This window comes from Trichoderma reesei, assembly GCF_000167675.1.
Source record: "Trichoderma reesei QM6a unplaced genomic scaffold TRIREscaffold_25, whole genome shotgun sequence".
Lineage (NCBI taxonomy): Eukaryota > Fungi > Ascomycota > Sordariomycetes > Hypocreales > Hypocreaceae > Trichoderma > Trichoderma reesei.
The window spans coordinates 322,268-346,800 of record NW_006711172.1 but is presented as its reverse complement, the minus strand read 5'-3'; the positions used below and the strand labels follow the sequence as shown (position 1 = coordinate 346,800).

The window sequence follows — 24,533 nt, the reverse complement described above, 5'->3', positions numbered from 1 at the left end:
AGATGATGGGATCAGCCGCACCTCAAGAAAAAAGGAACGTTCAGTAATCTGCAAGACCCCCTCCCCCCACGATTCAGAGCAGAATCTCCATCTGGAATTTATTCATTGCTTTTGTGCTATTGTGCTTGAATGACCACAAGTGTCGGACTTCAGCAACAACAAATTCGAGCCCTTCTTCCTTCGGACTATAGGCCCCCGATACCTTCAGGCACTCGGATCAACTTCAGAAAATGCTTACGCCCACGAGCATGTGCTTGCGCGTCTCTTCTACACGTAGAGAAGCTCACGGCTATCCAAAAAGGCGTTAACATGCATAGAAAGGGCGTGTCTGGTTGTTGGATAGTAATAGTAATCGTCTAAAACCCCGCGCGGGCGCCTATTATAGTCCATATAACGACCGTCTCTGGTAGAAATTCACGATGAATTCCGTTCTCTCACCTAGACAAATACACGTCTTGACTGAAATAATAATTTAAAGGAAAGATTTGGCTCTGAATCATCACAATGGTTATCCGCAAAATCACCCAAAGATACGCCACCCACGGCATCCCCCTAGAATGCGACATCTACACCCCAGACGACGCCCCCAAAGCCTCTCCCGTGTTCCTGTACTTTCACCCCGGAGGCCTCGTCGGTGGAAGCCGTGATCTCATTGCGCCCTGGCTCGTACAAGTGCGAAAAACCCCCTTCCAAACAACTGTTCACGAACATTCTTTCTTTATATCTGTCTGTCTGTATAATAATTAACGAGGAGGAACTCTGCAGGTCTGCTATCAGCGGAAATGGCCTCTCATCTCCCCAAGTTATCGCCTCCTCCCACAGGCCCGCGGCAAGGGCCTCCTGGAAGACGCCTCGGCAGCATACGCCTTTGCGCAGAACTGGGACACGCAGCACGGCGATGCCAAGAGAAGAGTCATTGTCGGAGGTGCCAGCGGCGGTGCGTTCTTGCAACCAAGCCAAGAAAAACTCCCATTCTCAATTTCCCACATATAAATCCAAAGCTGACCTCAATATTGCATGATACCTTTCACGAAACAGGCTTCTTCATGGCCGCTCTCATCGCCCACCACTACCACCCCAAACCCCTCGCCCTCTTCTCCATCGAAGGCATAAACACCTTCCGCCACCGCTTCTTCAACTCCTCCGTCCTCATCCCCGATGAAGAAATCTCTCACGCCGCCATGGAAAAACACATTGCCGGGCCCATGCAAGTCGGCCACATGAAGCCCGACGAATCGACCTTTGTTCTCGATAAACTCACCCCCGAGGGCGCGAAGAATCCAGACTTTGCCCCTCCAAAGGCTCCTGAGCAGACGTCTTCTGATGAGAGCCACCGGGGTATGCTCTATGACTACTACACGTTCAACAACTCCTTCGTTGATCTCGTTGGAGATGTCGACCCGGGGTATCAATGGGCAAAGCAGCCAGACGCAAAAGACAGAGTCGCAGAGTGGCCCAAGACGGTCGTCTTCCACGGCAACAATGATCCTGATGTGGAGCTCAATGTGAGCGAGGAGATGCGCGACTGCCTGGGCCAGGACAAGGTCACGCTGTTTGTCGCCAAAGGTCAGCCGCACTTGTTTGAGCTGGAAAAGTTCATCGAGGATGAAGCTCCAGGGATGGACGCCGTGAGGCAGGCAGTGGCCAAGTTGGACGAGATCGTGGTCTCATCAACATGACGCTGATTGGTAGCATACCACTCCTACAGACTGATTCATCACGCTGTGCGTGTAACTTGAAAACAATGGTATAATAAGCAAACACCTGGATATCTTGTTAAACCTGCCATAGCTGCTATCGTATCAAATACATCTTGGTCACGTCCCACACTGTAAGTCTAGGTTTATACATTCATGCTCTCGCCCCCTTGCAATGCATGACCGCTATGTAAAAGCAATAGCAAGAGGAAACGAAAGTAAAGAAGGGGAAAAAAAGATAATGGATGCAGGAGGGAAGTCGAAAAATGATATCGCTGTTGTGCATAACCTCGTTGTAGCTCATCCAAGAAAAAAAAATCGTTCGACTGACCTCGCGGTAGCCGTTCATCCTCACTGCGTCATGATGCTGTCCTCATACTCGGTTAACCGCAGAGCCTCCCCGACGTCATTGACAAAATGTCTCTCGCCGCACAGCTCGACGATACCGCTCCTGTCCATGAGCTGCCACACAAGGTGGTCTCGGTGAGCTGGCGCGCGGGAGAAGAAGACTCGGACGCCTCGTTCTCGGTAGTCGCGTACAATCTCCTCGAGCACCTGCGTGCCGGAGCCGTCCATGGATGTCACGCCATGAATGTCAAAGATGATGTTGCGATTCGAATCCTGACTGCGAATGCGCGGCAGGGCGGGATGCGCTCGCGACGTGCCGTAAAACTCGAGCCGCCGAAGCCGTTGCTTCAGCTCACCCGTGTTGGCAAACGTCAGCGGTTCCGGGATCTTGACGATAAGACATCCCTCGATGAACTCAATCCTAGAGTTGAGTGATTCCGGGTTTTCAAAACGGTTGGTGCCGGGCACACGGCCGAGAATCTGGATGCGGGGACGAGTGCTGTGCTTGATGACCATGAGCAGGGAGATGCCCACGCCCAAAGCCATCCCCAAAGTGAGGGAGTAGAAGATGGTGGAGAGGAAGATGATGGCCATGAGACCCAGCTCGGTCCATCCGCGGACACGGAGAAAGAATGAGATGTCGTGGGGTGCCTCTTCTATCAGCGACCATGCCACGACCGAAATCATTGCGCATAGAACAGGTTTCTACATGCATCTGATTAGTCCTGTCGTCGCCAGTGGAGCAGTACGGGTGACTTACCGGCAGGTAATAGAAATAGGGAAGCAGAAACAAGACGGACAGCAGCGACAGCAGACTCAGAAAGATGGAGCTCATTGGGGTCTTTGCGCCAGTCGTCTTGTTCACCTTGCTTCGCCCGTAGCCGCCAAAGGCAGGCAGGGCCATGAACATGCCACCCACGAGGTTGGCGGCGCCGAGCGCAATCATCTCTCGGTTCGCGCTGAGTTCGATGCCGGGAATCGAGCTTCCACCCAGACTCTTGGCCGCAACCGACGACTCGAAAAAGCCGAGGAGCGCAATGAGGAAGGACGTTGACATGGCCGTGCGGATGTGCTGCATGTGGGCAAGCTTAAAAGGCCAGCGGAACTCAAAGACGCCTCCAGAAGCGGCTTTGACGGTGCCCAGAACCTCGACGCCCTTATTCTCCCAGTCGAGCTGCCAGCACAGAATGGCCGAAACGACAACGACAATGAATCGATCGGGGAAGTAGGCCACTCCGGGAAACCGCTTTTCTAAACGACGCTTGAGCTCGCTAAGAGGAGGTCAACCACCGCTCCACTCAGCAACGACAGTGTTTGGGGCTCATATCCCCAGTCAGGGCCAACTTACCGAAATAGCATGATGACAACGAAGCTAACGCCTGCGACAGCAAACGTCAGCTTGTGAGTCGCACCGACATTGTTGAAGATGAAGCCAATCTTGTCGACGCTGCTTCCGTGGTTCACGCCCTGTTCCTCTGCCAGATCAGCAAGCCCCAGCTCGGGAATCAGCTGGTCGACAGCAATGACGAAGCCAATGGCTGAGATGAAGCCTCTCAAAAAGGGCCTGCTCAAGACGCTGTCCAAGAAGCCCAGCCTGGCCAGGCCAGCAATCAAAACAATGGCGCCAGCCATACCGCTGACCACGCCGCAGACCTGGGCATGCAGAATGTCGTTGTCCTCCGAGCCCTCGCCTCCGTTGTCGACGCTGGTTTTCACCACGGTGCCGACGAGAAGCGATCCAGCTGCCTCGGGGCCAATAACCATTTGCGGAGCGGATCCTAGCAAGGCGTAAACGAAAGGATTGAAGATGAAGCCGTAGAGACCGTTGATGGGCGGGACATGCGCCAGATTGGACGCCAGCGAGAGCGCCATTGGGAGGTAAAAGGAAGCCATGGTGACGGCCGCGATGAAGTCGCCCTTGAGATACGACAGCTTGTACTGCTGGATCCAGTTCAGACACGGAATGTAGTAGGCCAGATACCTGTTCACGAAGTCAGTTTTCTCGGGCCGCACTACCCGTCGATTCGACCATATACGCAAGAGGGCAGGCTCACATGAAGGGAGTATCTCGAAAGCCCGCCTGCTCGGCAAGCTCGCTGCTGTGGCCCATCTTGGTGGTGCGCATCCTCCTCGAGAGCCACCTCTTCCACTCATCGCTCCCCAAGAGCGACGCAAAGAAGCCGCCCTGCCCTGCCTGCTCCCTCTCGATGTCGTCGTCGCCGTCGTCGGTGCTTCCGCTGAAGAGGCCATTGGTGGGCGAATAGCCTCGGGGGCTGAACGTGCCGTGCTGCCCCGACTCGCTATCGCGTATCAAGGGCGTCGACTCGCCCACGGCCGTGATGGACGGGTAGACATCGCTGCTGGTGCTGTCGCCGCTGCCTGGACGGCTGGGCGGCGTATGGCTCTGTCGAAGAGTGCTCGGCTGCAGAGGGCGGTGGTCTTTGGACGAGTCCGCGCGGGTCAGCGGCGGCGGAGGGCCCGACATGTTCACGCAGCAGACGTCCTTCGGCGCATGCGGGATCGATCGACGATTGTCTGCTGCGACCGGACGCGATGATTGGAATGCGTTCGAGGCTTGCTGTCTGTAGGTATGGAGGTTGAGTCGTCCGGTTTGAAGCACCAGTGCCAAAACCCGAGCTTCCACCGCTTCCAGGAACTAAGAGACGAGCCAGCCGGCGCCAACCGATTGCATAAACGCCGAGCCTTGCAGCGCTTGGAGTCTCGTCTGCCTTTCGATTGTCTCTTACCAGCCAAAAGACGGCCAGTAGTCGCAAAGGTTCCAGAGGGTGAGCGAGGGATAAGAAGCGACAGCAGAATGATCGGAATGTGAAGAGTGGAAAGAGGACAAGAGAAAAAGTTGATTCAGGCTTTTAGTGGCCACAGCAGCGCTCAGGTACCTACAGACTAAGGTCCCCCAGTTGAGGGCACTTGACGGGTGCAGATGCCGAAGCCGCGGGTGACATCAGCGGGGATACGGCGGCCACAGCAGTGCGACACAGCGCTGAAGATGGGAAGCTTGAGCCCCAGACCCGCGCTCCACAGGGCACCGCTCCACTGGAAAGTTGGGGGGGGCGGATTCAATAGTACATGTATGGACCTAAGGTATTGGATGGATGCGGTGAGGGATTGATGAAGCGCATCAACAGGCGCCAATGGGAGGCGGACAGGATGAGCAGTTGATGCAATTAACGGTAACGTTGGAAGCTGGATTGGTCTCATTGCTCTTCAAGATTGTCTCTGCTGCAGGTCTCGGTGAGGTGCGTTCAAGGTTGCTGTGCTGGTCAAGTGCAGAGTGTCCAGGTGCATGTCTCTCGTCTATTGTGCCGAGATGGGTCAGGTACATATATATGTAAGACGGGAATTGACATCGGACCTCGGACTGAATATCAGCATCTGTATAGCCTTGATTCACAGACAGCGATCCAGGCAAGTAACAATGGAACAAAGATTGAGACTGGATGCCCACGAGCATCTGGAACTGTGGCAATGCAACTCACAGCTGACGTTGGACCTCCAGCACTTACTCGACTCTAGGGTAACACAGCACACGTATCCAGTTACACGTGCAAGCTCAACGGCCGAGGCACCGCGTTGCCGAGATCCGTGTTGGAGTCACACACAATTGAAGATAACCCCAGGGGCAATTGCAAGGAGAAACATTACTTCAGGGACAGCCTCCTACATCTCCAAGGGAAGAAACAATCATCGCTAGTATTGCATAAGGTAGGTATGTACAGCCGTAAAAACATCGAGTGACCTAGGTAGTATACATGACAACATGAAAGTACACTCTCCCATCCCCCCTTACACCTGCTCGTTGACAAACAGACCAGCCATGCCCTGGCCGGTGCCAATGCACATGCTCGTCAGCAGCATCTTCTTCTTGGTCCTCCGCAGCTCGCTCAGGCCCGTCACCACCTGCCGGGCGCCCGTCGCTCCCAGCGGGTGGCCCAGCGCAATGGCGCCTCCCTTGGGGTTCATCTTGGCCCAGTCCAGGCCCAGCTTGTCGCGGCAGTACACGGCCATGGAGGCAAAGGCCTCGTTGACCTCGACCACGTCAATGTCGTTGAGGCTGATGTTGTAGATGGACAGCAGCTTGGGGATGGCGACGCTGGGGCCAATGCCCATGATGCGCGGGGCCACGCCGGCCACCGTCGAGCCGACGTACTTGGCCATGATGGGCAGCCCCAGCTTGATGGCCGTCGACCGCTTCATCAGCACCACGGCCGCGGCGCCATCCGTCACCTGCGAGGCGTTGCCGCCCGTCGTGGTCGGTCCCCATTGCGGGAAGGCGGCCCGGATCTTGCCCAGGCCCTCGGCCGTGGTGCCGGGGCGGATGCCGTCGTCCTTGGTCAGCGTCACCTCCTGGACTTGGCCGTCCTTGTCCTTGACCTGCGTGGTGATGGGCACGATCTCGTCGTCAAAGAGGCCGGCCTTTTGCGCCCTCTCGGCTCGCTGGAAGCTCTCGGCGGCGTACTTGTCCATGGTGGCCCGGTCGATGCCAAAGTCCTTGCTGACGTTCTCGCTGGTCCAGCCCATGGGCTGCACGGCGTCGTGGGCCTCCTGGCTCTTCTTCAGAACGGCCTCGTCAAGCTCCTCGGTGGGGCGGCCGTTTGTCATGCTCTCGGCGCCCACGGCAATGCCGATCGAGATGGAGTCGTTGGAGATTGAGTGCGCAATGTCCGCAATCGCCTTGAGGCCGGACGAGCAGAAGCGGTTGACGGAGTTGGCGCCGGCGGTGTTGGGGAAGCCGGCAGCCAGGGCGGCGGTGCGGATCTTGTAGGCGGCCTGGGCATCGGTGACCTGTATTCGAAAGCCTTCTGTTAGCTGATGAAAATGCGTTTTCGAAATCGACAGCGTCTTATGGAACGTACGTTGCCGAGGCAAATGTCCTCGACGAGAGCAGGGTCAAGACCGCTCCTCTCGCGGACCTTCTCCAGCAGCGCATAGACCATGTACTCCAGGCTCGTGTCCTTGAAGCCGCCCTTGCCGGCCTTGGTCAGCGGCGTCCGAGCGGCATATGTGATGACGATGTCGTCGGGGTTCTTGGACTGGCTACACGAAAGATAGGGCCTGTCAGCATGTGAAGCATAGCATGTGAAAGGGCCTTGAGCGGCCTCGACCATTGAAGGATTCCTCACATGTTGCTCAGCGATGACCCGGGGGCCAGGTGCTTGATGATGGATCCGATTCGCTCGACCGCCATGATGGGTAGTGGGGGTATGATTATATTATCTGCGTGAGGTCAAGAGGATTGAAATGGACAAAGTCGGCGGTATCGCTTTGCAGCAATCAGAGATGGCCCCTTGCACAGAATCTGGGGATCCACGAGCTTTATGGACGGAGTGCCGGCCGGGGTTTGTGGGGTTGAGCCGAGGCAAACGGCAGCTTACATAACATGTGCCGAGCTCTGGGCAGGACATGCAGACCGAGCAATCAAGTGACGCCCGCATTGACTCGGGATGTCTCGCCTTCACAAGGGATTTATTTGCCAGCTGATTAAGTCAACTCTGCGGGGGAAGCTTATTTCTTACTTGGAATGGAAAGCCTCGGAACGGTTATGTTGGCAGCACAGAGGCGAACAGCTTATGTTGGGCTTACTGTACATGCCGTGCTGAGATCCCGATGATGCTTAGTCATCGTAGCATTGCTTGCATCGTGGTTACATGAATGAGGTTGTGCAGTTTCGAACGGTGCCACGAGAGGCTGAATCGGGGTATTATGAGAGCTCGATGCTCTCTAGAGTTTTGATGGCGTATAATTCACACCAGAAAGTTGGGGAGACTTGTACATGCATCATTGAGGCTCGACGAGGAGCTATAACAACGACTTATGGACTTCCAAGCTCCTCGAATCATCACCTCCGAATCCATCATCTTGATGATCCATCTACTGGAATTGCTCAGATGGTATACAGTCATAGAGCTGACGCACTATGCGTATCAATCCCGTTGATTTGCTCAACGACCGGCATCATCCCCTCTTAGGTGCCGTCGTTTCAGCACTTACCGTAACCTATCCTTGAATTGCGATGTCGAATGGATGCTTTACGAGAGCGAACAGACTGGTGTCCTACGTGCAAGGAGATATAGGGATGTGTTTTCGTCTGAGCTTGAGTCCGCCACCGACTCAATTCCTCGCTAACTCTTCCCAGAATTTTGTGGTGACCGTGGTGACCACGACGTGACTGGTGTATACGATGAATGACAGATAGGTAGTAAGTCCGCTTGATCGAGGCTACAGGTTTCCATACAGAGGAAACAATTTTTTGTGGAAGAGTTGGGAAGATAGATGTTCTCTGAGTCGATGGCCTAGCAGAGAAAGTAGCCGGCTGTATGCATACCCATAGATAGCAACTCCCTTTCTTCTCAATTCACGGCATCTCACAGGTTTCTCTATGACGGCCTGCCCATTTGTCGGGTCAAGCACTCATGGTTGCCATTACCAGACGCATTAAATGCTAGTATCAAAAATCTTGATAGGTATTTTGAAGAAGGCAGCCAAGTACAGCATCAACTGTTTGGCAAATCTGCATCTTCGAACATATGTGCTAACCAGCAGCTGGGAATTTCTCGGCAATGCTGTCGAGCCTCAGGAGCGAGGGGCTTTCTTTCAAGGAATTCTGTCGATAAAACACCGGCACGCCTAGCCACCAGCGAGATTCGCGGTTACTCAATATCCAAGTGCAAGAGCGAGGTTTGAGCCCACAAGGTTCCAGTCTATAGGACACGAAAGGCAGCCGCAGTCCCCAAGTTCGAACGCCAGTCCTTTGCATGAGCCTTTACAACATCAATCATCGCGCTGAAGTAACCACAAGGTACAATACAGCGTACATCACCATATTCTTACGTCGAAACCTATAACGGCTACTAGTCAGACCTTCGGTATCCGCCAGAATGGGCATCGGGATTTTTCTATTCGACTCCAACCAGCTGATCCCCCAACGCTACAACAGCCAGCGGATATATGTCTACGAAGACGACATGGAGGTCGTTCTTGAAGGGTTGGCAAAGACCATGCGGTTTTTCGCAGATCCAGCCAGAAGGCGAGACATTGCGTACGACCTGGAATTTGGGCTCTGGTTGGTCACACATCAGCCGCTGCTACGTCCGTGATGGCCCCCCTCGACCCCGAAATGCACCGCTCTCGGAGCTGTCGTTGATTTTTGACTCGTGTCTCTGTGCAGATCCTTTCTTGAACACTGGTAGGATGATCTAGCGGTTCCCCTACATAACTGCGTGCCTTCACGATGGGATGTGCGGTAAGTGCTCAGCTCCCATCCTCGCCCCTTTTAAACGGTTGATATTGATCGTGACTCTCGCTAGGCTGCGAACGAGAGCCCGAAGAATGCCCAAAAATCCGCTTGTCGCCCGATAAGATCGCGGTCGGAGGACTCGGCATCGCATATATCGACATCGCAAACCCCGATTGCGTCGTGTGCTGGGTAAGGCGAGACCCATTCGTGGCCCCCGAATCCAGTGAGCCGCCAACGGGGGACGTCCTGGAGTTTACCATCTGCGTGGAGAATACCTATAGCCCTGACGAGGGGCGGGAAGTCCATACCGTCTATCGCGGCCCTGGAGTGCAGGTTTCCGAGTACTTGAATACCCAAGCCGCTGCGAGGGCCGCTGCCAGAGCCGCTGGGAGAGGCAGGAGAAGGAGAGGCAGGGGAAGGAGAGGCAGGGGAAGGGAAGCCAGGCTTTGATTTTCGACTGCCGTCAGTTTTCTCAATGCTGCCGATGTGGCATATTTCTGTGTATGGCTAGTATACATGTTCCTGCGCAGACATGCGGAATGTGGGCTACAGCGAGATTGGCATCCTTTTTGGTTGGAGGAATTCATTGCAGGATAGGTACAAGATGAGTGAAGCGGGATCGCGAAACATTTGCTATTTGTAAAACCACTTGTAACCAATCTCTACGTGACCATATGCAAGTGAGGCATGAGTCAAACATCTGGGGAAGGGGAAGGATTAGGGCCGTGAGGAAACGCAGCGGAAGAGTTCCCAAGCAGGCATCTAACGAGAAAAAGCTGTCTGGTGACAATGGCGTACAAACCATTTCTGCAATTGTTACCACCTCGCGAGCCAGGAGATGGAAAAGATGAGACGAATTGTACCACCTGAGGCTGACGGCAATGGTCCCCCTTCATATGACTGACACAAAGTCGGATTGCCGCTGCTGTTGGGCTACGTGACCCTGCCATCGTCACTAGTCTTCAGCTCCTTGGCATCGAAGGTGTGGAAATACTTTGAAGGAAGTGAATATTATATGTCTCTTCCTGAGTGAGGATGTTTGAAAAAGCATTTCTGGCTATTCGGACGTGAACACGCTGTCGGCGAGAAGAACCTTTACAGAGCACTATCAATGTCGAAGCAGTTAATATGCATTCTCGACACTTAAAAATGTTTCAATTTTGAACGTTCCTGTAATTTGCTTTAGATAAGAAGACTCCTAAACTGACTGCGAGATGTAGTTGTCTGTCACCCAAGCCCAGTGTAAGCATGGTCCTGTTGTAGCCATCTTCTGTCTCGCAGAGTGGAAGGTCTTCGTAGTCCCACCCTGACGCCTAACAGAAGATAGTGCGAGCCTGGATGGCTGTCTGGTCCCTCTCGGAGCCTGCATGAGTGGAGAGTGCCTATCAGTCTTGGAACTCGATACATATTCTCCGGGGACATTGGTAGCCCATCATTCGTTTAGTAGGCATACGCCACGTGGTGAGGGACAAGTCTGCATGCCATGGTTCCTACATTTAGCCCTTGGGTGGACAATGAGTTTACGCGGCTGCCACTAGAATCAATAGTTACATACAGGCGTCCTCTATCAAGAGTGTCACTTTGTATATGATTTGGTTAGGGAACCTGGACTACGGATAGCAACGGCAGCCCTTGCTGCAATCTCAGGCAAGACGGCATGATAGCTCGTCGTTTACTATCAAAGGCAGCATAAAACGGGGTCGATCCTCAAATTAGGAGATAGGCGAGCAAGTGGCTTCCCAATTACTTGCCTCCGTCTTAGCACAAAACATGGCGATACTGAGTTACGAAGTAGAGACAAGCACCGTCTGCCACTTCAAGTATGTTATTGCAGAGAATCAGTGGAGAAGCTCACTGGTGTCAAGCATCAGCCGCAACACGTGGCTCCGAGGAGGATAACGGAGCAACGGCATGAAGCGGGAAAAGGAACGACCGTCCTATCAGTAGCCTGGCACGTTTGACCCGAGTAGCGGCCTACTATGTCGGTCTTGATTCCCAACCACCAATGAGCTTGACACAGTGACACCAATCTAATGTTCTCGAAGGCAGACATGTTTGCTCTCCAATTCTCGGTCGTATTATTACGCTGGCTGCCTTCGGATCCGGACGACCCGTTCCCTTTGGGGGCGAGGACTCAGGGGGGCTCTTGGGGAAGGTGGCGAATTCAGAGCGGGCGTTTTAGACAACTCGATGGAATCCTTTGGACGTTCCATATCACTTCTGGTGGCTGAAGGAGGGAGGCGGTTGCAACCGCGGTTGCGCCTCTAGCTAGAAGATTACGTGCATCCGGGTACTCGGGCTGAGTGGACAAGGTCAGAAGTCTGTCTCTGAGCTTGATCAAGCGAGCGGCTCAGGATGTCCTTTGCAACGATGATGGAATTGAAGTGGTCTTGTATTCTCTTGTTGTTCCTGTGCCAAACGACGCGATACTGCTCTCAACGTGTGCTGTGATCTGCAGGTACTGGGATGTATTTGGTGGTTGCTTCCGCTGCGGACCATCTCCCTGATAACGGTAGGTGGTACGGAGATATACGAGATGTACGGGCGGTACGATCCATACGAACCCCGTGGATTAAACAGAGCAATCCTGGCTTTACATGCAATGGCTGCGCTAGTCTAGACAAGAGGGGGGGCCAACCCCTGGCCCGAGTCTCCAGAAACAAACGTTCCCGGTCGCCGTCCTCACACAAAGATAGAAAGAGCGTCAAGGTGTGTTAGATAAGACAACCAAAGGAACAATCTCATTGGATCAGTGACATGAACCGGCGGCTTTTAGGGCGGCATTATGATATCCGGGGAAGTTCTGGAGACGGTATTGACAAGGGGGGCGTGCAACTAATCGGCTAAGACGGGAATTTTTGTGTGTTACTCCGTAGGGCCATTCTCGGAAAACCCACACAGCATCAGAAAAGTACCGCTTGTCGAAGTCATGGGAGCAGTCGTCCCTGGGTCTTGACGATGCTGCAGCTACGCAGCTACCAAACAGGGCTGCAGATGTTGCGAACAGACTGGACAATCTACTGCCGTATCTGGTTGGAAGACAACCTCAACACACAAAAAGACCCGAGATCGATGCTGTGCCACCCCCTTGAAGCAAATGGAAAGATTGTAGAAGCATTGCGTTCTTCTCTCCGTTCTTGACGTTTCATCCGATCACGGTAGATGGCGGTTGGAGGCATCGACAAGTCTCTTGGCAGCGCCATCATCGCAGATTCCCGAGAGACACGAGGACGAACAAGTCCATGGCGTCCAGACGCCGCCCCCCGCCGCCACCGGGAACGGTCACCACACGTTCCTGGATTGGGCATCAGCGCCGCCGGCTCAGCACCCAGTTTATTAGTTTGTCTGATAAGTCCCTCAAAGGTCCAGCTACTCAGAGGCAGTACATACAGTATGTAGGTAGGTAGACAAGTCTGCTGTTTAGTAGTACTTTGTAATACGTACAAACAACTCAACAGCTGTTGCCAATAGCGCAGCCGCGGAGGATTTCGCGAGCAGCGGCAGCAGGTTGCGAGCGAAACTGGAAATGCAAAGCCGGAGCCAAGGCGGGACGGGCGCCAAGACGGCTGATGGAAGATCGAGGTACGATACGGCGTGCAGGAACTTCTGTCTCCTTGAGCGTCGGATGGCGTGCTTGCGCGGCAATATCGGTAGAGGGAATCGTGACATCACTGGCTGCCTCTGAGCAGGTTGGACCTGTTTGCTTGCCTTTGTTCCTTTGTGACACGTTCTCTTGCTTGCAACACTCTCGTAGATGGCTGGTTCACCTCTTGTTGTGTGTGGTGAGGCTGTTTGGTTAATACTCGTACTGTGTTATATGAGTTGCCATAAGGTAGTTGAGCCCGAGTCCAATGTGGCCGGAGAGCAGTGCCGGTATGCTGAGCGAATGAATGTCTATTGGGTCTTCGGGGAGATGACTTGGATGGAGCAGCAGCAGCGTTCTGTCACGAGAATGGATAATGGCCATATGCTCGACAGGGTCCTTTTGCAACTGAGGTCGTTTCCGGAGAGATAGGACCCCTGGAGGGGTGTTGCCGGAGACTAGGACCGCCAGGATGGTATGGACACACGCCGGTCAGCTTGAAAGATTGTACGAAGCAATATTACATACAGTAACGAGGCATCTGTGAGAAGGGTGCATCCCGGTGAGGCACCAGGTCAGTCGAATTCCTCCTAGGCCAGCTTCCTCGCGTGCAACTGCGGCAGGCACAGGTCAGGGAGAGTGTAGAGTAGTATCGGGCTTACACTCGCTGATGACCTATGTGTCCTGTGTGCTTATCTGCATGTTTCTTTTTGAGCTGCTGTGTTCATATTGGTGTTTATCTATATGATGCGCAGTCAGCCTCTGATGATGCTACTCTTGTGCTACTTAAGACAAAGAGTATCGAACATCCACCCTGTACGAGTATTGGGAGAGTAGTAACGATGTGCTTGAGTGTCTCAACGTCTGCTGGCTGTTGTCGCGTGTTCAACTCCAACTCCAAGCTGTCAAGGCGATGCTCCTCCACAGTCTAGGCGGAGCGGCGAGTCAGGCCATCTCGCCGCCTCCTCCACTCACATACCAGAACCTGCCCAGTCTGGCAACTGCGAGCAATACTTTGCTCAGGTACTTTCTCGGTGATATTCTTGCCTCAAGTTGGCGATGGCTTCATAAGCACACACTTGCAGGGAAGCCCCGTCTTCTCCGCAAAAAGCAGCCGGGAATAACGACTACTATCAGCCTCACGTTATTGGCTTGTGCCTCTGCTGAACCTGTGTGTCCCTCCACTGCAATAACGTCCGCTAAGCCCACTGAAGCTCAACCATGCTGCTAATCTCTGCTATCAATCTTATGTGCACTCCCTCGCCTCTCCTCCACTCACAACCACACGCCATGTATGTAACTCCGTACCCATTCTGCTCTCTCCCTCTCTCGTAGTCTCTAGTCTCCCAGAACACCTCGACCTTCAGATCCCGGACCGTCGCTTCTTTCAATCCTCTCGCTTTTCCATGTCGAATCAAGGGCTCGCCCTGGCTGATTGCGATGCCGCCACCCGCCTCACCTACGCCGCGCTCGCACGCCCCCCCTTGATGCGCTTCGGCACCAATTGCAGAAGCAGGATCCAACAGTCTGTCTGAAGCTGCTGTGTTATCAGGCCCGACATGCGCAAAAGGACCCGACTTATCCGTCCTCGAGCTGCTGCTGGGCCGGGCTAAAGATGCTGCGAGTCTGCCAGCCTGGGGGGGCTCCAGGATCGGCACTCATGTCCTAAAGAGAGATACCTCGATCTCCACACTCGCCCGCCAGACCGAACGAGCATGGCGGGTTAGAGAACTTTTGGTTGTGTCTCCGCGTGTTACAGTACCTTGTCTCATCTCGTCGTGATGAGGCGGCGCTGGTACCCATTGTCCACTGCTCGTGATAGCCTCTCTTTCACCCCCCTTTTCGGCAGGGCTCTCCGTTGGTCGCGGGGGCGGAGCCTCTTCGTGGTGCTAACACTGCTAGGCGGTGATGCTACTACTGGCAACATGAGCGGAGGAGGCATCGCCGGATTGCCTCGACATGTCGTCTCATGGCCACCGTCGAGATAGCAAAGTCTTCCCCCGAGGCAGGCGATGGGACTAATCACTGCGTTCCCCGGATGGCTGAAGGATGAACAGAAGTTCGCCAACCGCCTCAACTGAGGCTAGTATATCTCTCTGGGTCCAGTAAAGGCATCGCATACCATCGTATCTGGGCTCTGGTGGTGGAGAACCCCGGCCCTTGATCCCTTGCTCCGTGAGAGACGCTTCATGTAGGAGGGTTGCATTATCATGCCCGTACCCCAGTCTCGTCGATAAAGACCTGCCTCTCCCACGTGTAACCATCGAGGCCCTCACTCGTGTGAAACCATACCACTGAGCCCTCTTTTGCCTCTTATATCCTCCCCCTCCTCCGTCCCACCACCACCGACCTGGGCTGTCGTTGTTGCGTGTGTGCTGTCTGGTCTCCCTTTTTTCCCCCTTCTCCTCTTCTCCCCAAGGCCAAGTCGGGTCCTCGTCCACCATGGCCAACATCATGCCCACTGGGGGCCTTCAGCCAGTTGCCATCCCCGATGACTTGATCAACACCGCTGTTGAAAAGGAGTCTGAGGCGCTGGAGAAGCCCCAGGCCATCACCGAGCGCGTCTGGGGCTTCGCGGCCCGTATCGATCCCACCGTCACCTTCGAGGAGTACCAGTACTGGGCCAAGATCGAACGTGAGGAGGAGTACCAGGCCAACCTCGAGTTCAAGGCTGAGCACGGCCCCCGAACCGTCAAGAGCGTCCTGCTTGGCCGCTTCTCCAAGGGCATCCACCACGAGAATAAGAAGAAGGCCGAGGCTGCTGCCGCTGCTGCTGCTGCCGCTGCCGATGCTGGCGATGCCTCTCCAACAGATGAGAAGAGCGGCATCGTTGGCGCGCCGCAGAAGAGCGTGAGCCTCCCGACTGAGGCAGAATGGAAGCAGGCTTCTCGTGCCATGCGAACTGCCAGCTGGGGCACCATGTTCTACCTCATCACGACTGACATCCTGGGTTGGTCGTCAACCCCGTTCGTCTTTGCCAGTGTCGGCTTCGGCCCTGGCGTTGCCCTGTACATTGTCTTTGGTGCCGCCGCTGCCTTCTCCGGTTACATCTTGTGGAAAGTCTTCCTTGGCCTCGACTCGTCTCGCTACCCCATGGTTTCGTTTGGTGACACGTACTTTCGCGTGTACGGACCGTTTGCCCGCCACTTCATCAACGTTGCCCAGGCCATCCAGCAGTTCATGACCGTCGCCGTGCTGATTCTCGGCAGCGGCACGACCATTGCTCAGCTGGCCAGCGAGAAGATCTGCTTCATCGCCTGTCTCATCATCTTCATGGTGGTGGGCATGGTCTTTGGCAGCATCCGATCTCTGCAGCGCATCGGCTGGCTCGCCAACCTGTCCGTCTGGATCAACATTGTCTCCTTCATCATCATCATGGTTGCGTGCGCCAACTACCCCATCGACTACTCCGCCGTGACCAGCTCGACGTTGATCAAGACCATCGAGCCCATCAAGCTGTTTGCCGGCCCTCCCCCGGACCAGTACCAGCAGCAGGCCACGGGCTTCGCCGGCCAGTTCAACGGCATCAACCAGATGGTGTACAGCTACGGCGGTGCCCTGCTGTTCATTGCCTTCCTCGCCGAGATGCGCCACCCTTGGGACTTTTGGAAGGGCATGCTCTGCGCCCAGACCTTTATCTGCATCGTCTACATCTTCTTCGGCGCCTTTGTCTATGGCCACTACGGACAGTACTCTGCCTCCAACATCAACAACGTCATCCAGCCTGTGAGCCTGCAGACTGCGAACAACGTTCTCGGTTTGATTACCGGAGCCATTGCTTGTCGTAAGTATTCTTCTAATCTACCTCGTGTGATACTTGATTGGTTGGCAGTACAGTACCTAATCTAACGCCATCTCTAGTCATGTACATGAACGTCGGCATGAAGACAGTCTACGTCGAAGTCTTCCAGGAGATCCTCGGCCTGCCCCCGATCACGACCCGCAGCGGCCGCTGGCTGTGGTACGCCCTGGGACCCCTCTACTGGGCCCTCGCCTTCGTCGTCGGCGCCGCCGTCCCCAACCTGAACGGCATCTCCGGCATCGTCGGCGCCCTCCTCATCCTCAACTTCACCTACACCTTCCCGGCGTTCCTGTACATTGGATACCGCATCAAGGCGGACGCCGCCCTGCCCGGCGAGGGCTTTGATCCCGTGACCCGCGTGACGACCCGACACGATTCTGGCTTCAAGCGCTGGAGGCGCGGCTTCATGGTCAACTGGCACGTCAACACCATGAACATCATCTACTTCCTCGGCGGCCTTGTCTGCTCGGGCATGGGTTCTTGGGCTGCCATTGAGGGCCTGATAGAGGTCTTTGGACCGGGAGGCACTGTCGCCACGTCTTTTGGCTGCGCCGCGCCTGTGTAGATAACTTTAATACGCTCGTACATATTCGAGAGCTAGATACCATTTTACATATTTCAACCAAAGGTTCACTTTATAAAGGCTGATGCCTCTGAAGCTCTTATGTCGTATCTTGTGCTACGTCGACTATACGATGGCTTCGACGTGATTACCTCATGTTTCTGGAAAAGCGTGCTGATCGTCTTTGCTTTGGCGTCAGTTGCGAGATTATTGGCTGACCTGAGTCCCCGGGACTGCATATACGAGCAATACGAAGAGTTTATTTCAACGTGATTTTCTAGATAAATATGCTGACTTATCTTTTCAGACAGAGACAGTAAAAAGCCCTTGTTTGGTTCTAGGACAAATAGGTCTGAACTCGGTGACATTGCAAATGCAATCTCGAAGTGTGTAAATGTAAGTGTTGGTTGAATTCTTTTGAATATCAAGACCGTCATTTGGCCCCCCTATGGCATATATAGCACCCAGACTATACAGCCTATTCTCGATACGTAAAACAAAGAACCTCCAACTCACGCCAGCATAATGATAAGAAAACCCAAAACTCCATCCAGGTTATACCAAGTACTGAGGGCATAATAACCCCCCCCCTTTGACTCAAACTAAAGAGACCGACCCTAACCAGGCAATCAACTCCTCGAATTCCATTCCCTGCATTTTTAAACTATTTTTTCCTCCTTTTGATCCCGTCATCCGCCCTCCCCTCAACACTCAAAGTTCATAGGACACGTGTTGACCATGTAATCCCAGTCATAGCCCCCCGGATCCACAATCGAGCACCAGTCCTGACTGAGATCCATCTGGAAATCAAAGTCGCTGAACGTGCTGTTGAGAAAGTCGTTTGAGCTGAATTCAATTGTGTTCCCTGGCCGAGACGCGTAGTAAGGATCACCGGCCATGGATTTGGGTTGAAGGGAAGATAGTGAGATGGAGGAGAAAGCGTCGTTGGAGTCGAACAGAGAAGTCTGGATGGCGTCGTTGGTGATGCTGTTTGTGTTGATGGCGGAGGTATCGAGAAGAGGGTTCGGGTTGAGAGTGGTGTCTCTTGCGTCTAGTCCTCGTCCCCTTATACGCAAGCGTCCAAAGTACGGCACCACGACAGCAAAGTCCTCGAGCGCGGAATACGTCCCCTTGCCAGCAGCCACCAGCCTCTCGAGCACCTCGGCGGCTTGCTTGGCCACGGTGCATTCCAGCAGGGCGTTTGTCTTGCGCAGCTCGCCCATCAGCCTGTCGATGATTGCCCACTCCTCAGCATGCTGTGTAAGCAATGCCGGCGAAGACGTCGTCGATGAAGCCGACGACGCCTCTATAGCTGAACTTGCGGGTGTCAGGATACCCAGAATCAGGGTAATGGCAGAGGTGAAGATGATGAAATCCATAATCTCGCACTGAATGACCTCCGTCTTGGACGACCCTCTGAGACGGAGATAGCTCTTGATGAGCCCCCGGCAGGCTTCCATCGAGGACAGCCGGCTGTGCTCGTAGCGGCGGTCGGACCGGGCCTTGAGCATATAAGGGAGATGGATATGCTTCAGCGTCGAGTAGTAGAAGACCTTGACCGCCTCTTGGTGATAGATGGAGTCGGTGGTCGCCTGAGGGCCGTAATAGCCGGACCACTCGGGCGGGAAAGTCTTCTTCAGGTCCTCCATGTCCTGGTCGAGCTGCACCGTGACGGCATACGAAGCCGGCGGCGAGCTCTGGTTGCGCTCGATGACGCGGCCCATGATGATGCAGAGGCGACGGTGGATATTCTGCGCGGGAGTGAGCACCTCCAGGAGGGAGGCCTCGTCTCTGGTGCCCCGGGCTGTGACGGCTGAAGGGAAGCCCAGCAGGATGCAGAGCTGCCGTTCCACCATCCAGGTGTGTGTCCAGAGGATCTTGCGCTGGAGGCTGGCGCCGGGATCGAGCCTGTCGAGGCCGATGAGCGTGGCGGCGCTGATGGCGTGGCGGATGGCGACCCAGGATCGCTGCGGCCGGCCCATGTTGATGAGGATCTTGTGCAGCAGCAGGTAACACTGCACGGCGAGGACGCTCTCATCCGACTCAACGGCCAGCAGGACGCATGCAAAGCGGATGTAGGCGTCGATGAGCGTCTGGCGCGGGATGTTGGGCGACACGATGACGCGCTTCCAGTGCCGCGGCAGCTGCTGGATGCACAGCGTGAGGAAGAGCATCGCGGAGCAAAACTCGATGCCGCGGCCCACGCTGAGGATGCGCGCAAAGTAGGCCTCGGCGGCGTCGGTGCTGGTGGCCTCCATGGTGGTGGGCTGGTCCGGAGCGAAGAAATAGGGGGGCCAGATGGACCAGAACTTGCGCGAGTCCTCGAGCACGAGGCGGAGGGTTTCCGGGTCGGGAATGGGAGGCCTGAAGGTGCGCAGGGACTCCTTCATGAGGTGCAGGACGGACGGGTCCTCGGGGTCGTCGTAGAGCTCGCCTTCGGAGTCGCGAATCATGAGGGCGTCGCGGAAGAGGTGGATCAGGGGGGCGTCGACGGAGGAGATGGCGGATTCGGGAGGGCTGGAGGAGGCGACATCTCGGTCGAGGGACGAGGGAGAGCGAAAGGATGAGGAGCGGATGCTGTCGGAGATGCTTGTGTTGCTGGGCTTGCTCTGGCTGTTGGAGGCGTTGGGGATGTTGGCAGCGCTGTCCAGGAAGCTGTTGAAGTTGGTGTAGTTGTTGACAGAGCCGAGGTCGAAGCCATTGAGGGAGCTGTAGTCGAGACCCTGGGCCGGGCCCGGCTGTAAGAGGCCGTGGCTGCGGAGCTTGTTGATGACCTTGATCGCCCTACTATTGATGTCGTTGGAAGCGGTGTTATGCGGCGACGAAGCCGAAGCCGTAGACGCCGCAACCCCCGACGACCCCGGAGAAGACTCGCCGTCGCCGTCGCCGCCGGCCGGCTCGATGGCGTCGCAGATGCTCCCGACCAGGCCCTCGAGCTCGGCCAGGCGCCGGCGCAGGGCCGCGTTGTCCGCCGCCAGCTGGGCGTGGCTCTGCGACTGCGCCTGCAGCTGCGCCATGCTCACGGGCTGCTGCTGCATCTGCGACTGGCGCAGCAGCAGCGAGTCGCCGTCGCGCGCCCGGGGCTGCTGCGCGCGGCACGGCGTCTGGTGCAGCTCGCAGCCGCGGCAGATGGAGCTGTTGGGCTCGAAGACGCATCGGACCTTGCGGCGGCGGCACTCGGCGCACGACCGGGTCCCCAGCCGCATCCGCCTCGCCGGCCGGTCGTCCATCGGTTTTGTGCGGGTATTTATAGTGCTTGTATAGGTTTGTATCAAGCAGGGTCTCGGGGGGGGATCAGTTGTCTCCTCCTATTCGGCGAGGTGGGCTCCTCCTATCGGCGGACGGACGACGGAGGAGGTTGCGTGCTTGGCGGACCACGTTGCGGATGGGTTCTAACAGGGCGTTTCTGCAGCTTCGTGACGCATCTTCTTGGTCCGGGGGGCTCGGCTGGCGAGTCTGGAGGCGTGTCATTGGGTCGTGGTGGGAGGCGGCTTGGAGTTTTGCCGCTTTGATTTTATGTTTAGTCGAGCTCAGAGATGGCGGTTGCTCTTAGTAAGGGGATGAGTTGGGGACGTGATTGGTTAGGGTCGGAGTTTGACGTCTGGATCCGGAGGCGGACCAGTTCGGACGAAGAGGAGGAGCTGGAGCTATAGCTGGAGCTGGAGCTGGAAGCTGGAGGCTATTGTCTATATAAGAGGCATCAGCCCTACGGCCGCAACGCGATACATGAGGTAACAAGCGTATCGCCGCCATTGAGCTCCTGCAGAGCTTGTATCATACTCCCCGTGCCATTGTCTGATCCAAGTAGCTGACCTGCAGATGAGGCTGCCGAGCTGAGTGCAACAAGTCTGACACGGGATCTTGAGACAGGCAGCCGTTCCGATCATGGCTCATCTAGACAAGCATTTTTCCTCTCATGAACTAAATTACTCCCAGATGCATTACTTGATTCAGGCACTTTGATTGAGTACCTTGAACTAGGGTGATACACGTAAGTGATGGCTGAGCGACCGCTTGTCAACGAGGCTGCATATCCCAGCCGTGTCACCGCAACGGTCGCAACGAGCATTCGTTCTCGCCGCTCCATTGGCAGACGCCAAACCATATCTCAAATCGCCATGCAGGATTATCGATTCTTGTGCCATCACCTGGCAGGGAATACGAACCTTGTGCCCCAACCCAAGACTCAGCACTAACACGAACAACACCAACCCTCTCCGTCGACACATCGTCTCTGCCCAATCTCGTCCGCCAAACGTATGCTCCGGTCCTTGTACCGCCTGTTAGCGGGCGGTAGATGCATGCCAAGCGGCTCTAGATTAACCAGCGTTGCATTATTGGACAATCGCCCTCTCTTCTGTTCTTTCGTTCTCTGGGTTGCTGACCCCCCCCTGGTCAATTTGGAAGAGATTGGTTAGCTCGCAGGATTCAAGGCCTTTTTTTATCCTTTGCCGCGTCTTTCGGATCGGGCGATCCGGCGGCAAGCAAAAGGTTGGAATCGCTACTGCATGGCTGGATGGAGTTCAGCTGCGCCCTGAAGGCTGGCTGAGAGGGGGACGTGTTCGTGTTCTTCTCAGCCTGAGCGTGTTTTCTTTCGCATCTTTCTCTTCACATTCCGAATCTTCAATCCTTCCTCCTCGTTTGCGTCTCTTCTGCCAGTCTCTCGTTTCTCTCTTACCGCCTACTTCAAGCGTTGTCGCTGCACTCCCGTTCTTGCTCTTTGATTGTGCGTTTCTTTCTTGCTTAGAGAGAATAGACGACCTGTATACTATTGGACCTTGCGAAATTTCGATGTATATACGAGAATGAAACTGCCCTGATCGCCTCATCTGCCGGATCCGATTGATGCGTTAGCGACGACTAGAATTCGCTTCATAACCCTTGCTCTTTTCAACACCACGATACGCGATATATATATATATAATGGCGACGCTCACACTTTCTTCCCTCCTTCTACTCATCGGCCTCTCCAATGCCTCACCGTCCGACAAGCGCGGCTTGGTCTTCACCCCCAACAATGACTTTCCTCAGGACAACCAGATCTGGGTCCAATCCGGCAGCGACCTGACATGGTACTACAACTACCAATCCCAGCCCTCTCCAGCCTACACCTCTCTCTCACAGGAGCAGTTCGAATTCGTGCCCATGATGTGGGGAGTCACGGACAACCTCAACGACACGACGTTCCTAGACCAAGTCACAACCCTCATCAAGCAGGGCACCAACATCACGCACGTCCTAGGCTTCAACGAGCCCGACGGCTCAACCGGCACCGGCGGAAGCGCCATCGAGCCCCGAGATGCCGCGCAAGCATGGGTTGCCAACTTCGAGCCGTTGGGGAAGCAGGGCGTGAAGCTGGGGCTGCCGGCGTGCACGGGCGGACCGGGCGGACTGCCGTGGTTGAAGCAGTTTCTGGCGAATTGCTCGGATATCGTGAGTGAGGGGAGTAAGACGAGGAGGAACTGCACGTGGGATTTCCTGCCTGTGCATTGGTATGATAACTTTGCTGGACTGGCGTCTCATATCGGAGAGAGGAGGGCGACGTGAGTCTTGCCCTGATCTCGAGAGATTTGTGTTGTGAGGTGTGCTGACTTGGGGAAACAGATGGCCTGATGCTGATATCTGGGTGACGGAGTACGCCTTTGCAAACCAGGACCTCCAGACGACGCAGCAGTTCTTTAACCAGACGCTCGACTACTTTGGAAAGCTGGATTACATTGCTCGGTACACTTACTTTGGCGCCTTTCGCTCCAAGGCGTCCAACGTGGGACCGAATGCCTCGTTTCTGAATAATGCCGGCAAGTTGACGGATATTGGATCGTGGTATCTTGGGTTTGGCGCAACAAACGTCAAGCCTACTAGCGCAGCATCAAGAGAGATGGCGTCTGCTTTGATCATTGGGGGGGTTGTATCGATGGTTGCTTTGATGAATGCAATGTTGTAGAGGGTTTGATTTTGATGCAGATGAGTTGTTGTTGGAATCATGAGGGCATATAATGAATACTGGAAATGAAGCGTCAGCACATACACGCACACGATGGAATATTGTATTGTATCTTGGTCTGGCATTAGAATAAGGTAGAACCACCTACATTTTGGAATCCCTTCGTACCAGTCTCTCCAACGTCTGTCTGTATGCAAACAAACCCCTTCGTCATCTTCACCACCACAAAAGACAAGACGCCCAACCTCCCCATCCAATCCTCTAACCACATCCTCGTCCAAACAACCCCGGAGTGGCGCAGCAGCAACTCACCGAGGCCCCGCGCCCGAAGTCATCTCCAATTCCCCCCGGATCCGCCTCCTCACGTCCCCCCCTCCGATTCGACCCAGAAAGGCGCCGCCGCTCCGCCACCGAAACGCCTCCGGCACGCCGTTTGTGTCCGCCACAAGCCAGGTAGCCTCGGCTCTATTCTTGCTAGTTACTTACTGTACGCCAAGTCAGGCCAAATTAAAAGAAAAACTCCCATGTCAATCAATGAAGGAACCAAGAGTCATCACCCGAGATATGCAAAGATTCCGTTCCGTGCGAGTATCTTATCATGACCGCTCTCCCTCTAGAGCCTTGGCGATATTATCCAGGCATCACCTCCAACCAACCAGGACAAGATCCCATCTTCTCTGCCCTTCGCTCTTCCACACGCTCTTCGAGAAGATCAAACCCCCAACGACAAAAAATCGCCACTTTTGACACACATCTCCCGAAAAAAAAGCCACCAAAAAGCGCCAAGATCCAGCCATAGAGTCTACACAGTAGAGCCAATACCTCTTGGCAGAACAGTTTCCCCTCCCTCCTCTATCTTCGAAGTGGCACCCCATTGGCTGGGTTGTCGGAACTGCATCGTAGACGAGCATAACCTTAAACGACCGCTTGGGTCATGTCATCCTTGGCGAATAAAGGCCAAGAACTGACAGGCGACTTCTCGTCCCCCTTTTGCTCTGCGATTGTGAGCTTTTGCTCAGATAATGGGGAGAATTGGCGCCAAGATGAGCTGGGGTTTGGGGGTTTCTTGGCTTTTCTTGGGGGTGGAATGATGTGATTGACTGAGTTTTGACCTGTCATGACCACGTTCCAAGGGAGTCGACAATGATTCCACGAGGGTTAGCACTCCAGTTCCATCGGGCCTGTCTCATATCGTCAGACCAGACTTGGAGCAAGCCAAAGAGACAACGCAGCGTAACAACACACAACATACTACCAAATCCAGAAGTCGTGAATACTACCCAGCCATCAATCCAAACACACACGTCTTCCCCAGACGAAAACATCCAAAGAAAAAACCGCC

The 24,533-nt window shown here is 54.9% G+C and overlaps 6 protein-coding genes across 6 annotated transcripts; 3 read left to right on the top strand and 3 right to left on the bottom strand.

The window, feature by feature from the left end:
- Window positions 1–501: 501 nt before the first annotated feature.
- Window positions 502–1,757, top strand: TRIREDRAFT_123723 (uncharacterized protein; the record flags this gene model as incomplete). The annotated part of the gene is made up of 3 exons (XM_006968741.1): window positions 502–672; window positions 766–937; window positions 1,039–1,757. The coding sequence occupies 3 exons, from the start codon at window positions 505–507 to the stop codon at window positions 1,677–1,679; spliced, it is 981 nt and encodes a 326-aa protein (XP_006968803.1). The 3' UTR covers window positions 1,680–1,757.
- Window positions 1,758–1,855: 98 nt separating this feature from the next.
- On the bottom strand, window positions 1,856–4,530 carry TRIREDRAFT_81546 (uncharacterized protein; the record flags this gene model as incomplete). The annotated part of the gene is made up of 4 exons (XM_006968683.1): window positions 1,856–2,750; window positions 2,806–3,316; window positions 3,394–4,026; window positions 4,100–4,530. 4 exons carry the CDS (start codon window positions 4,528–4,530, stop codon window positions 2,049–2,051), a joined length of 2,277 nt encoding a protein of 758 aa, XP_006968745.1. The 3' UTR covers window positions 1,856–2,048.
- A 1,248-nt stretch (window positions 4,531–5,778) lies between these two features.
- TRIREDRAFT_123720 (3-ketoacyl-CoA thiolase-like protein) lies at window positions 5,779–7,320 on the bottom strand. Its single transcript, XM_006968682.1, has 3 exons — window positions 7,187–7,320; window positions 6,920–7,100; window positions 5,779–6,848 (listed from the first exon to the last, which is right to left on the bottom strand). The coding sequence occupies exons 1-3, from the start codon at window positions 7,249–7,251 to the stop codon at window positions 5,850–5,852; spliced, it is 1,245 nt and encodes a 414-aa protein (XP_006968744.1). The 5' UTR covers window positions 7,252–7,320; the 3' UTR covers window positions 5,779–5,849.
- Window positions 7,321–15,179: 7,859 nt separating this feature from the next.
- Window positions 15,180–17,250, top strand: TRIREDRAFT_123718 (transmembrane amino acid transporter; the record flags this gene model as incomplete). Its single annotated transcript, XM_006968740.1, has 3 exons — window positions 15,180–16,297; window positions 16,367–16,667; window positions 16,745–17,250. The coding sequence occupies exons 1-3, from the start codon at window positions 15,326–15,328 to the stop codon at window positions 17,248–17,250; spliced, it is 1,779 nt and encodes a 592-aa protein (XP_006968802.1). The 5' UTR covers window positions 15,180–15,325.
- Window positions 17,251–17,951: 701 nt separating this feature from the next.
- Window positions 17,952–20,477, bottom strand: TRIREDRAFT_123717 (N-terminal binuclear Zn cluster-containing/DNA binding domain-containing protein; the record flags this gene model as incomplete). Its single annotated transcript, XM_006968681.2, has 1 exon — window positions 17,952–20,477. One exon carries the CDS (start codon window positions 20,475–20,477, stop codon window positions 17,952–17,954), a length of 2,526 nt encoding a protein of 841 aa, XP_006968743.1.
- A 1,684-nt stretch (window positions 20,478–22,161) lies between these two features.
- TRIREDRAFT_81541 (uncharacterized protein) lies at window positions 22,162–23,290 on the top strand. Its single transcript, XM_006968739.1, has 2 exons — window positions 22,162–22,790; window positions 22,852–23,290. Exons 1-2 carry the CDS (start codon window positions 22,171–22,173, stop codon window positions 23,189–23,191), a joined length of 960 nt encoding a protein of 319 aa, XP_006968801.1. The 5' UTR covers window positions 22,162–22,170; the 3' UTR covers window positions 23,192–23,290.
- Window positions 23,291–24,533: the final 1,243 nt, after the last annotated feature.

What these genes read in the sequence shown, in the direction of transcription:
- TRIREDRAFT_123720 (XM_006968682.1), bottom strand. Translation starts at nt 7,251, where the DNA reads ATGGCGGTCGAGCGAATCGGATCCATCATCAAGCACCTGGCCCCCGGG. An exon ending in GGGTCATCGCTGAGCAACAT is followed by an intron (nt 7,101 to 7,186) that starts GTGAGGAATCCT and finishes TCTTTCGTGTAG; the next exon opens with CCAGTCCAAGAACCCCGACG. An exon ending in AGGACATTTGCCTCGGCAAC is followed by an intron (nt 6,849 to 6,919) that starts GTACGTTCCATA and finishes TTTCGAATACAG; the next exon opens with GTCACCGATGCCCAGGCCGC.
- TRIREDRAFT_81541 (XM_006968739.1), top strand. Translation starts at nt 22,171, where the DNA reads ATGGCGACGCTCACACTTTCTTCCCTCCTTCTACTCATCGGCCTCTCC. An exon ending in ATCGGAGAGAGGAGGGCGAC is followed by an intron (nt 22,791 to 22,851) that starts GTGAGTCTTGCC and finishes TTGGGGAAACAG; the next exon opens with ATGGCCTGATGCTGATATCT.